At 38.1% G+C, this 15572-nt stretch overlaps 1 protein-coding gene across 6 annotated transcripts in view; it reads right to left on the reverse strand.

Moving 5' to 3' along the window:
* GRIP1 (glutamate receptor interacting protein 1) overlaps positions 1–15572 on the reverse strand; it is a 305207-nt gene that overhangs the window by 63759 nt on the left and 225876 nt on the right. For all 6 annotated transcript variants that reach the window (XM_085220767.1, XM_085220785.1, XM_085220756.1 and 3 more), the window contains exons 3-7: positions 12691–12826; positions 11618–11763; positions 8733–8816; positions 8027–8102; positions 6526–6671 (exon numbers count right to left, since the gene is read on the reverse strand). In XM_085220767.1, coding sequence (XP_085076893.1) covers positions 6526–6671; positions 8027–8102; positions 8733–8816; positions 11618–11763; positions 12691–12826 — 588 coding nt within the window. The remainder of the gene's footprint in view (positions 1–6525; positions 6672–8026; positions 8103–8732; positions 8817–11617; positions 11764–12690; positions 12827–15572) is intronic.

Raw genomic sequence — 15572 nt, forward strand, 5'->3', positions numbered from 1 at the left:
TGTAAGCTCACACAAATAATAGGAAACAACAAACTGACAGCTTCTTATGCAATACAGCAATACAGTCCATTACATAAACACAAACGTATATGTGTATAATCTTGCAAGGGCTCGTTCCATACCTTTCACTACCGAGCAGTCTTCATGGTGAAAAAAATATCCTACCCATAAGACAAATAGTGTAAGTTTTGAGGAAGTGAGAAATGAATGAGATGAATGGGAGTTAAGTAATGAGTAGAGAGTGAACTGTAAGAAAGGGCAGAAGTCAGTACTCAGTGCTGCTTTGAAGTTGCAAATTCTCATTCTGTCACAATTTCTGTAAAGTTTGAAAAAAACATTAAAACTGAATTGGCCACTAATGGCAACAATTTTCATGTTTTACTATCTGCAGTGAATGGCAGAATCTCCTGATAACACTAAGCACTGGAAAATGAAGAACCGAGGTTTGAAGTTGCAAGGCTAAAATGATGGCTTTTTTTGTTTAAACCACAGTAATTATTTATCTTAGGTTTCCATAGTATCCATTTATCTCAAGAGGTCTTAAAAATGGTAATGTTTTTCTTTTAAAGCATGTAAACAGAGTAGATAAAAGCATGTTAAACAAGCAAGAACTGATGCCTGACTGGCACATATCATTTCACTTATAGGCAAAGATGAAACTCAGGGAAATTAGTATGTACTGTATTTGGTAGCAGCATGTGATGAAGGGTTTAAAGGGATAACCCACTTACTACTGTGAAAAAGCAGTCTTTTAAGTCAGGAAACACAACGGCAGAAAAAAATCACAAACCTCAGATTTCTCCAAAGAAAACCTCTTTTGGTGCCAAGGATAGGTCACATTCCAACATCTTTCTGTAGATGAAACCCTTAAAAGCTACCACAGCTGAGAGAGAATTTTCTTATTGTATGCATATGTTCATTTCTGATTGGCAGCTCATACTAATGGCCCAAATGTAGGCATCTGGGCACTGACACTAGAAAGCACAAATTGTGTATTTGATAAATAAGGAAAGTGCACAGTAAGATAGGAGAATAACATGCCATAGCATGTAGACCTAAATATGTGCTTATTTTCCACAACATGAACATGAATTGTGTGTTGGCCTAAGAGAGACAAAAAAAACCAATATGGTTTTCCTAGTGATATGTCACTGGATATTTCTGAAAATGTTGGAGAGAGGGATGCCTACGTCATCTTCCACATTAAGGAAGAGCCAAGAAATTTAGAATGACCTTGGGACCCTGAGATTTTCTCCTTGAGATCTGCACATGTAGCTGGACATAGACTGAGCAGATAATCTGAGTCCTGATATTTCCAAACTGGCACTCAAATTTTTATCTTCAATCATTGTCTTTTGGCATTATATATGTATGTTTTTGCGCAGCAGTATTTGAAGAATAGTAGTATTTCAGGTACATCTATTATGACCTTTGTTTTGCACACAAATTTTCACTCAATCTCTCTCTAGAGCAACATGAGACAGGAACTGTTCTTTAAAGGTTTAACTAATTTATATTTAGAATTTCAAGGGATGTAGGTTCATTGCTCTGTGACAGTCAGGAGACTTGAAGTCACAGTGAAATGTTAGAGTGCAACAACTAAGTGTTCTGTCAAAGACTTGTAAGAGACAAAGGAAATGTTAATTTTAGGTTTATAAAAAGAAAAAGCAGTGTGGAAGACTACAGGCTTCCTGTCTTTCCTCCGGCTTTCAAGGTCTTGCAACATTTACAGCGTTTATGAGGATCATGAGTCTGCCCTTGCAGTCTCTGGAGCTTCTGTTCTCCGGTCTTGTAAAACTCAATAACACTTAAAGGTCTCCACAGCTCTGGTTATGCTTGAGTTATATTACTTTATGAAACATAAGGGACAGCCCTTAGAGTTTGTTTTTCTTCAACCTTTCTCATCTTGCAAAAATCACTCCAAGTTTACACTGGATCACAGACTACATCATCTGATGCAAGCTTCCTTCCCCTACTACTCTTTTTGTCAGGCATTGAATTTTTGTCATAATTATTGGCTGCTGGGGCAGACTTCTGTAAATAGAAGTAAATTGTAAATTGTAGTCTCATAAAATTACTGCCCTTTTTTTCTTTTTAAATGGCAAAAAGCTGGACTGTATCTGTCAAACTGCTGTCAGATTTACTACCAAATGTTTGCATGAATAATTCCCATTCTGTAAAGTTGTATCAATGGTTAAGTGTAGAATTCAGAAAACTGAGGGTGTTATCCTAGCTAAAAATGAGTGCTCTCTGTCAGCATGATTCTGCTAACTTAGGAGTGAAATGTCAGCTGACTGTCTTTGCACAGAACAATTACAGGATGACACATTTCAGTACATCTATTCTGGCTCAGACAAGTGCAACATTTGTTAAATAAACCAGATTAACATATGGAATTAGAATGAGCAATACATTCCTTCATTCCTGAAGATTACAAGCACATGTGGCTTGAACAAAGAAACACCCAGTGAAAAGTGAAAAGATGACACAAAGTTCTCATGTCTCTCAGATACAAACAGTTAACAGCAACAAGGCTTATTTTTATGCTGAAGTTCTGGCAATAACCAATAGTGTTGATTAACTACAGGATCCTTAATTCAAAAATTACCCAAGCAAGAACATTCAAGATTTAAAAAGAAGATTTCTAAAAGGCTCAACAGCAGCAACTGATGAATTAGAGCTATGCAAAAATGTTATGGGCCAGACTTCAAACTCTGGGCAACCATACTTTTGAACCTTCCTGAAGGCTCCCTTTCAGACTAAATATGGAAGAGTAACTGAACAGATGTCCAAGCAACCTCAGTTACAGAGAATACAGACAACTCAGATGCATTATGGCAGCTTTTGGAAAATCTGAAGGTAAACTGCATTTTCTCTGTTTCCACGAGTGTAATGATAAGCTTTTGTTTCTCATTTTATAAGGGGACAGTGTGAACAACTGCTTGCAGCTTATTATTACCATTGCAGTCTATATACATTAGTCACTCACATTCACTTTCTTATTGGGAAGCCCCAGTTTCTTAGAGAAGTGTGATATAAAGCTTATCCATTCTATGATATAAGACATTATGAAATTCATACACCTAACTAAAGTAAAGATGTCTAAATCCAGGCCCAAGTTGATAGACGTCTAAGTCAATGCCAGCAGTTGCTTCAGTATAAGATGGTAATTCTTCATTTACAAATAGTGTTTTTACCTAAAATCAAGTCTGTAACAGATTTACAGATTTCAGAGAAACTAGATTCATTGTACACATCCCATAGAGAAGTTTCCTCCATCTGTTATTTCAAAAGCCATTTGACTTCATACTTTTCCATACTGAGCATGAAGAAAAATTTCTTTACTGTGAGGGTGACAGAGCACTGGAACAGACTGCCCAGAGAGGCAGTGGAGTCTCCTTCTTAGAAGACTCTCAAAACCCACCTGCATGCTTTTCTGTGCCACCTACTGTAGGGAACCTGCTTTAGCAGGGGGTTTAGAGCAATTCAGCACACCCATTTCCTCTGCATACACTCAAGTGTAGTATTATTAAAGCTTCACAGAATTAAAAAAAAATGCAAGTAGTCTCCTCTAATACCAATAAGAAGTAACTAAGCTGCTTATGATTGGAGGAGGTGTTTTAGAAGACAGAAACGCATATGGAAGACTTCCAGAACTGCAAATGTAACTTTCAACTAGTTATAAAAGATTTCCTCGGAAATTCTATTTTCCTCTTTTCTTCAGGGACCCAATTTGACAAGTATACTTCCTAGGACCCAGTTGAGCAAGATACTTCAGAATATATATAAACAAGCACAAGTGCAACCCCAGAGAATTCAGTGGAACTAGCCACATCTCCTACATTATATATGCACTTAGATACCCTCCACAGAATCCCTTGATGCTCTTTTTTCCCCTCAAATTTGTCTCAGTTCCAGAACTAATAAAGCATACAAGCTTCCCAAGTGACCTCTTGAAGACTTCAAGAGAAGGAACAAAACTTAAAGAAATACAGCACCTTTGAAATGGCTTATGCTTACAGGAGTATAAATGTCAGCAACACACCACAGAATTGTAGCTGAAAAATAGCTCAGGATTACTTTCTTCATCTTCTGTAACCTTTTCAAATTAAGTTCCAATTTCATGCTATCAGAATATATTTTATGGCTCTTTCCAGTTCTGGTCACACAAAATGTTACTTTATAGGATATAGCCATCTTCTAACAGAAGAGAAGATTTTAAAGCAAATAACAGTACAACTACAACTCTGGGAGTAAGTTGCTCTACTGAAAGTTTATACTGGGAGGATCCTGTAGAATAGAACTTTTGGATTGTTGCTTTACTCTTAGTAGGCCAAATTATTAAATTTGTTTCAGTCAACACTATTTGATTAGAATAGAACAGGATTTTCACTCTCTGGGACATGGTCTACTCAAGAAGTAACTGCAAAAAGCAAATAAAGCTTCCAAACAAAAATTGTTACAATACCACTGGAAAACTACATATGGTATACACACTGGAAAAAGTAGCAAAAGAGCTGGGAGGTTGATAAAATCTAACAAAATCATAACTTATTAGAGAGAGAGCCTAACAGATCCCTCCTTATTTTTCTCACTGACACTGCAGAACACTATCACATACATTTCCGAGTGTGTGGTTCCCTTCTCTTTTTTTCTTTCTGACTTCGCAAGCCTTATGTTTTTCCACCTCCTTCAGTTTCCATAGGATAATGCATTAATTACCAGCGAGGTAGGAAGAAAAGAGAAATTTAGATAAGATATCAGGGGCAAATTTTTCATTGAGAGGGTGATAAGGCCCTGGCACAGGCTGCCCAGAGAAGCTGTGGATGCCCCATTCCTAGAAGAGCTCGAGGTCAGGCTGGATGGGGCCCTGGGCAGCCTGAGATGGCGGGAAGCAGTCCTGCCCCTGGAAAGGGATTGGAACTAGATGATCTCTGAGGTTCCTTCCAAACCAAGTCATTTCATGATTCTATGATTCGATGAAATGGCCTCAGATGAACAATAAATCAAGATCTGTTACTGAGAACAAAAGGGAGGCAGCAGAGTTTATTCAGAGAGAAAATACCATTAAGAGATGAATAGGAAGGTACTGCCTACACAGTTGTAAGCCCACGGTTCCCAGCTAAGATCCTCCTGCATTGAGCTCTATTTGAATATCAAAGAAAAGAAGGTTTCTGCCTTGCTCAATGTACAATCTAGAGCACAACAGAGCTTCTCATCAAATGATTCTCTCTTCATGCAAACCTGCAAAGATTTCTATAAAATCCTCACTGAAATTGAGGCTGTCTCTCTGAGCTATACAAGAGAACAAGGATGGGAGTTTTTTCTGTAATAAAGGTCTAGCTGGGAACTTTGGCTGTCTAAAGCCAGGGATTCATTTCAGTGAAATCTCTCTTTTAGAGAAAGTGGAGTACGAAGAATCTGTTTGAAACTTTGATGATAAATAACATTTGGTAATTCACCATCTTCCAAAGAAAAAGAAGAAACAACTGAAAACACCTGAATTCCAGTCTTCTTCAGGTTACAAGATCACCTGCAATTCATTTTCCACACAGGAGGTTCCTGCCCACATGCAGAGCTCTTTCTATGCTTCTGGGCATGAATCTGGCCTGCTAGACATCAAGCAAAACTGTCACTCCATTCTGAGTAGTTAAGTAAACAAAGATATATATTATAACAAAAAAGACCCATGTGTTGGAAAGAACAAAGAAAGCTGTTCTTGAATAAACAAATATACCATTCTTCTAAGTACTGATGTTTCCCAAGGCTTTGAAGTTCAACAGTGCTACTTCAGAAATTCCTATGGGGCCAATTTTCTACTAGACTCGAAATCTGACTGCGGAACTGAGGAGGAAAAGAGAAAGATCTCCAACCAGAGAAGAAATGCTTCGGTCTGACTGGTGAGTATTTCTATTTCTTGCTGCCACCAATTTTCTGTCTTGCAAAAAAGGAAGGGATGTGATGCCTTCCGAAGTCACACGGAAATAACTAATTCCCAAAACTGTTGTGAAAAATCATCTGCTCTCCTTCACTTTCCAAAAATCTTCCAATATAATTGGTAAGTTCAACAGTAGTTTGTATGAACTTCAAGCTCATTTATCAAGTCACAACTTGCTACCTCTACATTTCTTAACAACTCTTCCCCACTGTGTGGCACTTTAGTGTCTTTTTATAATGGCTTGGCTGCTAACTTGCAATGGCAAAAGGCAAAAGAATTCCTGTAAGGGCAAGTAAACCCTCTTCCACATGACACAGAAATCCTTACACTTCATTAATCTTTATTGTAAGTTAGTCACTGGAAAAGTTACTTTACTAGAATCCATACTATGGTTTCACTCTACAAACCATGTCAGAATACTAAATTGCAGTAAAATACTGCTCACCTCTTTATGAACCCAAGATTAATGATACGGTGTAGAAAGGAATATCATTGCTGCTAGGAGCATAATAGGTCACAATCAATTTTAAAATAGCTCACCAAGAACAGGCAGCAAAACAGCACAGGAGTCCCACTCCTCAACATACCCATTACTGAAACATCATATTCCACCAGTAGAGTTGCCTCTTGTCCACATTGTTTGAGAATACTCATAGCTTCAGCGTGTGTTGTTCCAAGCAGTCGGATCCCATCAACACTCAGCAACCTGTCCCCAGGTTTGATTGTGCCCTCTCTGAAGGAAAATTTAAAAAAATGATCTTTATTAATATAAGACAAATTGATTTGGAGATAATACCATTTATGAAAAGCAATTCTCTCACACCCTCTCTTGACATTCATCCCTCTTAACACTTAACATTTACTTTGACAGTGAGAACATACAGAGGGCACAATGGAAAGAAAATTGCTTTAATTGGAAAGTCACCGACTGGAAAACAGCTTAACACATAGCTAAATAATCAAGTCATGTTAAATAACAACCAAGTGTAGCTTCTGCTTCAGCATATGCTTTGTTTCTGCCTTGTCCACACAAGTCCTCTTTCACACACACATAGTCACCTATTTTGATATTTTCAGATATTTTCCTAGAAATACATACAAGGTATTACAAACACATGAGAAAAGAAGCAGACTGCAAAATACGAATGTGCATTTTCTGATTTTCTTCAAAATACCCCCTACTTGGATAGTTTCATTTTCCTTTTCCTCCTATCCAAAAGAAATTTGTCTATAAATGTTCACTGTCTCCTAGGCTTATAACATACTCAGGATTATAATAGAAAGTGAAGTACTAACATTGCCAGCTTAAGAATGAGGGAGAAAAACAAGAAGGCAAGGGTGATGAAAGTGGGGAGGTAGAGGAGGGATAGAAGACAAAAGCTCTCTTGAAACATTTACTTCTCAACTAATGTTTCCAAATTCAAAAATGTCAACATAAGCTATAGAATACCAGGCTGCTTTAAAACAACTGCCAATTTCTTTAATGAATTAAGAACACAAATACGATTTTTTGAAAATATGAATCAAACACAAACATAAAGTGAATATTCTTTCTTTACGTAGGTGATATTACACAAAAATACATTCTTTGGGCCAAACCACACGTGTACTCAGAAGTTTTCCAGGTGAAGTCATGTATGAACTCATATGTAGATATCAATAAAAGTCTTAAAACAATAGCAGAACAACACCCAAAGACATAAAAGTATTTTTCTGGAGTGCAAGAGGAAAAGATTGTGGTGCTCGTGTATAAAAGGAATAATTAAGATCTTCAGCACTTGGTTGAAGGCTGCAAAGATTGTGCTCTGACCTATTACAGAGATTTCTTCTAACAATTTTAAGTTAATTTTTGCATGAGTAGTCTTGGAACATGCAAGATGCTTCGTTAACTTAAGTTCACACCACACTATGATGTGCTGAGTTACTGTGATTTTCTACTATTGTTATTATTACTACAACTAAATGTGTAGATTTCAAAGGAACAGGTTTGAACACATCTACTTCACTCCACATCTTAACTTCTATCCCAAACAATTCACTTTTCTCTATTTCTCTTTCACTTGCGTTACAGGGAAAGACGAATTGTACCTGTCAGCAGGCCCTCCAGGTCTAACACATGTTATTACAACAGGACGAGATTTATTTCTATCATCGTGTGCTCCACCTAGAAGAAGAAAAGTGAGAGAAAGCACACCTTCATTTTATGCATTTTATGAAAGCTCATTTCCAAATGCTAAGGTTTACAGCTTGCACACTTAAATATGGGCTAAAAAGAGCAAAAAGTGATGAAGCAATTAATACGAAACTCCCATGATTTTTATTGGAAAAAAAAAAAAAATCAACCTATTGTATTGTACAGATGATTCTTTATACAATGTTTCTACAGAGTGACTCTCATTAAAGGCATATTACTTTCTTAGAAACTTCACTCTCTAAATTCGATCTCATTGTGAAAAATTACTCCTCTGTAATGTTTGCGGTGCTGAGAAAAAAAAACCTGCACTTCATGTTCGTGTATTGAACAACTTCCTGCAGATTTTGGTGGCAGCAGAACCTGGTGTGAAAAGAAGCTGTTCATGTTCTTGTGCATAGAGGATTAATTACTGTTGTTCCATAAACAAAAATTAGAGCAGTTCATAAAAGTAGTACATTAATGTATGGAAGAAGTATACATGAATCACAGAGATTTTTTTAACAAACTGTAAGTCATAAATCCTGAAATAATTTCTAAGTGCTATGGAATTTTATTGCTTCTTTTGCTGATTTCGAAAACAGTTCACATTCAGTAACTCACCTCTTATTACAAACCCAAAAGTGTTTCCCTCTTTATGTAAAGTAACTTCCACAGTTCTGAAGATGACACCTGTTCCTTGTACAGCTAAAAAAAGAAGAAAAATCCACACTATTATTAATTATTATTGTTATTATTATTCAGATTGGTTTACACCTTTTCCAAACCAAGCTAGCCATTTTATTTGTGGCCACACAATTGGATTCTATTACAGAACAGTCAGACCAAAGATCTGTCATTAAAGCTCACACTTTATTTTGAGATAATTTTGTGCCAGATACTTTAAAGGTCAAGATTTTTAATGTGTTTGATAGAACCATAGAATGCCTTGGGTTGGAAGGGACCTCTAAGATCATCTAGTACCAAACTGCACAACACACAAAGATAAAAACAAAAAACAACAAACTGAATAAAATGAATGCTCTGTGAGGTGCAGAATTAATAAAACTTATGTCCTGCAATGCCCCAGCTTGCAATAATCCCAGTTTCTCAGGTCCCTGTAACAAGTGCCCCAAAGTGCATGCTGATAGCTATGGGCCCAAAGAGCAGCAGTGCCCTCCTGGCTCTTCCTGCCTTTCCCTTGGGATGCTTCCTGCTCTGGGATCCTTCTGCCCAAGTGCCTACCTTCACAGAACATGCAAGACTTTTTTTCTTGGAGTCTTTCAATCCCCATTAAACTTGATTAATCATTACCAGAAAATTTTAAAGTTACTGTAGGGAACCAGAAAAACAAGCCTGTGAAATCACATACATCTCATTTCCTTAGGAAAACAAGCAAAAAATGACTCTCCAAAGCACTGCTTTGTCTTGCAGTAATTTCTGCTACAACTCAAATATCAGGATGGTGTTATCAACATCCACACAGTTCATTTTCAGCTAGAAACCCTTCATTGATAGAAAAGGATGAAATTATAGAGAGAAGATGGCAACTCTTGCTTTATCCCTATCAACTGAAAGCCCAGTGTACAGCACAAGCTGTATCTGCACTTGCTGTCTGCTTGTGTGTGTGTGGCTTGTGGCCTCCGCTGGGGAAAGGGAAGCCAGGTAGCTCAGCAGTGAGGAAGGGCACACAGCATCCTTCCACTTCAACAGTGACCACTCAGGCAGCTGTACTTCCACACCAAGCTCAGCCTGAGAGGTGAAAAAAGCCCTTAGCTGTTAGCAACAAGAGGTAGATGTAAGGCAGACAGCTCATGCTCCAGTTTGAAATGCTGAGGTAGCTTGTGCTGAAAATAGAAGCTGGATAGAAGCTGTTGTGAGCACTGGCAGCCAGGGAAGGAAGCACTAGAGTGAGATTACTAGTGCTCAGCCAGATGTAATCCATCATTATTAATGTACTGACATTTCTCCACTCAGAAACCAAAACAGTCCTCTCTCTGAGGGGGAGCTGTGACAACAGCAGTAGAACTTCATTATGTACGGGCAGGGAAGGAGGTGCCAGTTCTTCCCCATATGACCTATCAAAAAACTTTTGTTTATAAGAAGTCACTTTGTCTAGCTTGTTCATCAGGTTTAATAGGAACAACTAAACTGCTGATTATCTCCAACCTTATTAGCCATGCTTGTATGAAGGGATCAGAAGTTCCAAGGACTTAACAAAAAGATTATGACTGCTACTGTAATTTACTGTTGCAAACTCCTGCTTTTGTAGATGAGAGTGGCACATTAGCCAACAGCGGTGAAAATGAAGGAAGCCTACTTAAGTGAGTGCAAAACAAATTATTCTCACATGACAACTACATCTCTAGCAAAATAATTCAGTTGACTTCATCACCTCAAACACTGTGTTTCTGAACAGGAAGTTCCCTTACCACAGGCACACACTAATCAACAGAGAACATTCCAAACATTAAGGCGATTGTCAGGCGGTCATAAAAGCAACCAAATATGTAATTAGACTAACTCTCCAGCTGCTACAAAACAGTGGGGAGTACATTCTCTTCTGAGCACTGATGGATTCTTCGGCTTTTATTGCAATCAAAGTCTTTATTTAAGGAGAGAAGAGCTTTCTAGTTGGCTTTGCAGTTTTCTTCTGGCCAAGCACCAGCAAACCTCATCTCCTCCCCTCCAGTGAGAAGCATGAAAGAGCATGCACACTTTTAAAGGTTTTTGGTTCAGTCCCTTGGTGCCACCTGCCATTTACTCCGTCATATTAGGCCCCAGGTTTCCAGATTACCATTACTCTGGCTTTCATTTAATACCTGAGAGCCTCAATTCCTACTGATTTTCTCCCACTGTGCCAGAGACATAAACATAAAAAGAAAGGGCAAATAAGAAGGAAGGAAGACATTCAACAGCACTCTTTCACTTTGCTGTCAACTTATATTTGCGTTTTGAAGACAATCCTGCTCAACAAGAAGTCTTCATTTCACTAATAGAATTCTTGCAGTTTTACCTATCTCTATAGCCTACTCCACTGGATCTTCTGTCCCAGAAATAAGATGTTGCCTAAAATTGATGCTAGAAGTGATTGGAAAAATCCCAAAATACATTATCTGGGAAAGCAGAAGGTGTTGCAACTGGAGAGAGGGAATAAAGTCAGATATTCATAGGTCTCACCTCAGATTTTACTATAACATGAAGGATTGTGTTGCCTTGAAATCCACCTAATCTAATTCTCAGTACTAGAAACTGGAAAAAAATAGTGGAAGTTGCCAAGACTCAGCTTTGTCATTGGCTAGATTTATGCTCCTAATGATCAGAGCATCTTTGAGAGCATCCCCCTGTACTGCCAACACTTTTTGTATTGCTTCCATGTTCTGCAATAAGCCAGAGGAAAAAAATATAAGAAAATCATTAGCAAAAGAATATCACCACCACATCTACCTCATTGCTAACAACACATCTGTTATTCTGCATGGGTTTCAGTTTGCTCTGTTTTTACTTACAGACCGGAGGAAGCTCATACTCCACTTCTAAAACAACCCTCTCGCCAACATTCTTCAGCAGACTGATGATTTCATCATGGCGAAATTTGGTCAGGTTGATGCCATTCACAGATTTGATGTAGTCACCCACATCCAGCTGGTCACTCCTAGGAAAAGGTACATACTCTGTTCATTAAAGACAGATCTGGTGGACTAAAGTAATTACCTTAAATTACTGTTTAGTAATGGCAAGAAACAGCTTTTTCTATTCATCTAGATTAAAACAAGTTGCTCTTTCAAACAGAAAGTGGCCTTTAAGAACTTAATGTAGTCTAGTTTGTTAAATATTAAAAGAACATTGTTGCATTATTAATTTCTGATGTACAAGAACAGATGTGCAATATAGGAATTGGATGATTTGGCTGGTTTAGGCAAAGGATATGGGAAAACATCTCCCCATCTTTATCTCTTCCTCTTTGGGATACTTCCAGAACTATTTTTTCAGACAGCAGTAGCCTTCATAGTTAACATCATAGCTACAGGAGACAGGCCAGAGCCCAAAAGCATATGTTCTGCTCAGTTACTTGGAATGATTTAACTTGATCTTTATCTCCTGACCTGTTTTGCTCATGCATAACAGCATTTCATCTTCCTCTGTAGTATGCAAGACAGTTATGACTTTAGATTTCTTTATAATCTTAAAAGAAGCTGATGAACCACCTTATTTATTATATTATGGTAGAATTATTGTTAGATTTTCAGTTTTACTTTTATCCTCAATATTTTTTGCTGCTTTTCTCAAGATTACATTCAAGGACACACACAAAAAAAAAGGTCAAATTTCTACAATTTAGAAGAAACTTAATTAGTCTCACAATAACTTTTAAATACCTCATTGGTAATTCTAGCTTTTGTGAAAGTAGCCTTGAGGGAAGAAGGGGACCAGCTGTTGCCACTTCTGAGATTCTCTGGTTTGATGGCCTACCACTACAGATGCATACAATCAGATATTCGTTAGTGACCTTTCTGATGAAGTACGTATTTCTGAAGCATTCACATCTTATAATGTATTTTGTATCCTGAAATATGGTTACCTAGCAGCGATTCCTCCTTGACGAAGATTAGATACTCTTGGTTTCCCATCCTTGTCGATTCCACCTGATACTGTAAGCCCTAGGGTAGTGCCTTCTTTTTTCATTAATTCAACTATCGTCGAGCCCTTGAATTCCTCTGGTAAAAGAAAATTATTGGCACTATTAAAATTAAATGATGACACAGATGTTGCTTTTCTACAATGTCATCTACTTCCGAAGAAAATAACTGTGTATGTTCATAAGAAATAATATTCTGCAACAGACAGCCTGGAGTGCTCAAAAAGAGATGGCCTTATTTCAGGTGGCTGAATATGTCACTGTACATATGCACAGCTGCAGCCATGCTGGAGACATGAGACACTCATACCTTGCGCCTAGTGTTTCCAGAGAAGATCCATCAAAACCATCAGCTTCCCAGATATTCTGGGAAAAAATACATTAAGTCCTAAAGATCAATCCTGAAAATGATGACATTCCAGAAGGATCATCCATCTCTTCGGTTCCTTTTCAGTGTAAATGTGCAGCTTCTAGGTGCTCAGATACAAACAGCGCCAAGCATACACTGCAAACTACGGTATATCAGCACTGCAGTGAACTAGTAATCGTGCCATGGCAGCATGAGACAAAGATAAAGAGCAACCCAAGAAACAAGCAAGTTAATTGTATACATTTGTATGTTCACCCATAAGCATTAGAAGCACAGAATAAGCACTATACAAATGGTAGCAAGGATCTTTCAGTATCTTTCCTGTATGACTGAGAAGACAACCTCAGATGTCATGACCTCAAGATGAAGAACAGCTGCCCTGAACAACAACTGCCAGGCTGAGCAATATAGAAGTAACACCAGAGGGCAGAGAGATGCATTCAGAGGAGCTAAAGCCCTGGTATTCTGCCAACTTCAGTACTGCTTTAACTGCTGAGTCTGTTGCAGACATGGCATCACCCTACAGAGGGTCCCTGCTCCATTCTAGGTGGCTGCTAGGCTCTTCTTTCCATTCTGGCTGGTGATGACCTCACTTCATTATTCACACTTCTATCACTGTACAGTATGACTTAAGTGCTTAGGTAAGAATCTTCCTAAGCTTAAAAAGCTCCTACTAAGAAAAACTTCTGCACTGTATTCAGTCAGTAGCAAGGGTTGGTCTAACTTTTAAGCAACTATACCAAAAGTGGAAGATTTATTATAATAAGATAGATGACAAGAGACTATGAGACTGTTCAAGACGTGTCCCTGCCCATCCAGACTCAGAGAGTAGCACGGCTACCTCATGCATATAACTTGCTGGGCAACAGAAGAGTTTCAAGCACCAACTGGAAGCTACTGAGCTTCCACAGTAACATTTGTGCACATCTGGCCATTCTGACAGTTCAGAAAGAACAGATGTGATTATCTGCATATGAACATATAGACAAGTTGCATAGCAGTAAGAGACACTATGGAACAAAACACTATTTTCAGTTTTATAAAATACCTGCAAGTATTCACAGTGATTATAGGAGTTCACGCATTGTACTTACTGCAACCAAAAACTCTGTACAGTTACACCCACAATGCACATTATAACCTCAGGTGCTGGGTTGGTGTGCTCTACTTCTTTATTCTGGGTTTACTTGATAATGAGATCTGGATTCAGAAGGACAATTCCCCTCCTCCCCTATCTCCCAATCCAAATCCTCCCTTTAACTTCTCAGTAGTACAATCTAATTCTCAGGACTCTCTAAGAATTTTGTTCAACAAACACTTTGCTAAAACATGTATAGAGATTATCAGCAATGCACTGAGCAGGCCCAATTTTTTGCCATACCATAATACTGCTGTGTTTTTCAATCTTTTAAATAGATTCTGAGTTTGCAAACAAATGCTAGGAAATACTCTGCTGCTTGAAGTGACCTATGGAACAGATGATCCACAAAGTGGTTTAAACCAGCAAATTACTTACAGTTCCCTCCAACTGCTGGCATGGAAAATAATGGTCGGGCTAGCTCCTTCTTACCATCTACTTTGACAAATCTCTGTATACCTCTGCTAACAGACAGTGACCTCTAGACACTCTCCCTAGATAGGCAGTAGAGATGTATTAGCACTACAAAGGAAGGTGGTGAGGAATGCTCACTGCTATCTAACAAACAGATTAGGTCATCTAGGAGTACACAACAGTTTCATTTGTCTTGTCCCCCCTGACAGGTTTTGTCACTTTTTTTCTTTTTAGCATAATCATAACAGGAACAAATTAATCTGTCTAATCTGTTTTTGTTTATGACAGACTGCTGTTCTGCAAAGAGCTCTTAAACTTGATATCCCAGTCTCCATTTTCCATCTCTGCTTTTTTAAATCACACACGATTACTCTCTTTCAAAAGCTATATATTGTGTGTTTACTCATCTGCACTCCTTCTACATTATTACTACAGATTAATCCCACAGGCATATTATCAAAATGCCCAATATCAGAACAAGACAGGGACCTTATCTCTACAACCTCCTTTTTAACAAGTAATGGCATTCTTACATGCTATTCTTCAAACAACACAAGGAAAGTCTCTATTCTCTAGGTAACAAAAAGCTATATTACTTTTTGTGCGTTAAAACCATAATTCATGTATCAGCTCACTAACAATTCATTACTTGCCAACCAGAAAGCTCCTAATTAGTCAGAAGGCTCTGGGGTCCTCTCTTTCCCACATGCACTCCCACAGCACTAAAGACATTAGCATAGTCAGCATCAGAAGGAAAGGCAAAGAAGCTATTTCCAGATTTCTTATAATTTATAAGGAAAATAGGAGTTCAATTTACAAGACTTTTGTTTAATGGCAAACTAAATAGAAGACATGAGCTTAGGCAGCAGTATCTTCCTTCTCCACAACCAGTTCATGAAGTAT

The sequence above is a fragment of the Meleagris gallopavo genome, chromosome 1, assembly GCF_905368555.1.
Source record: "Meleagris gallopavo chromosome 1, MGAL_WU_HG_1.1, whole genome shotgun sequence".
Taxonomy (NCBI): domain Eukaryota; kingdom Metazoa; phylum Chordata; class Aves; order Galliformes; family Phasianidae; genus Meleagris; species Meleagris gallopavo.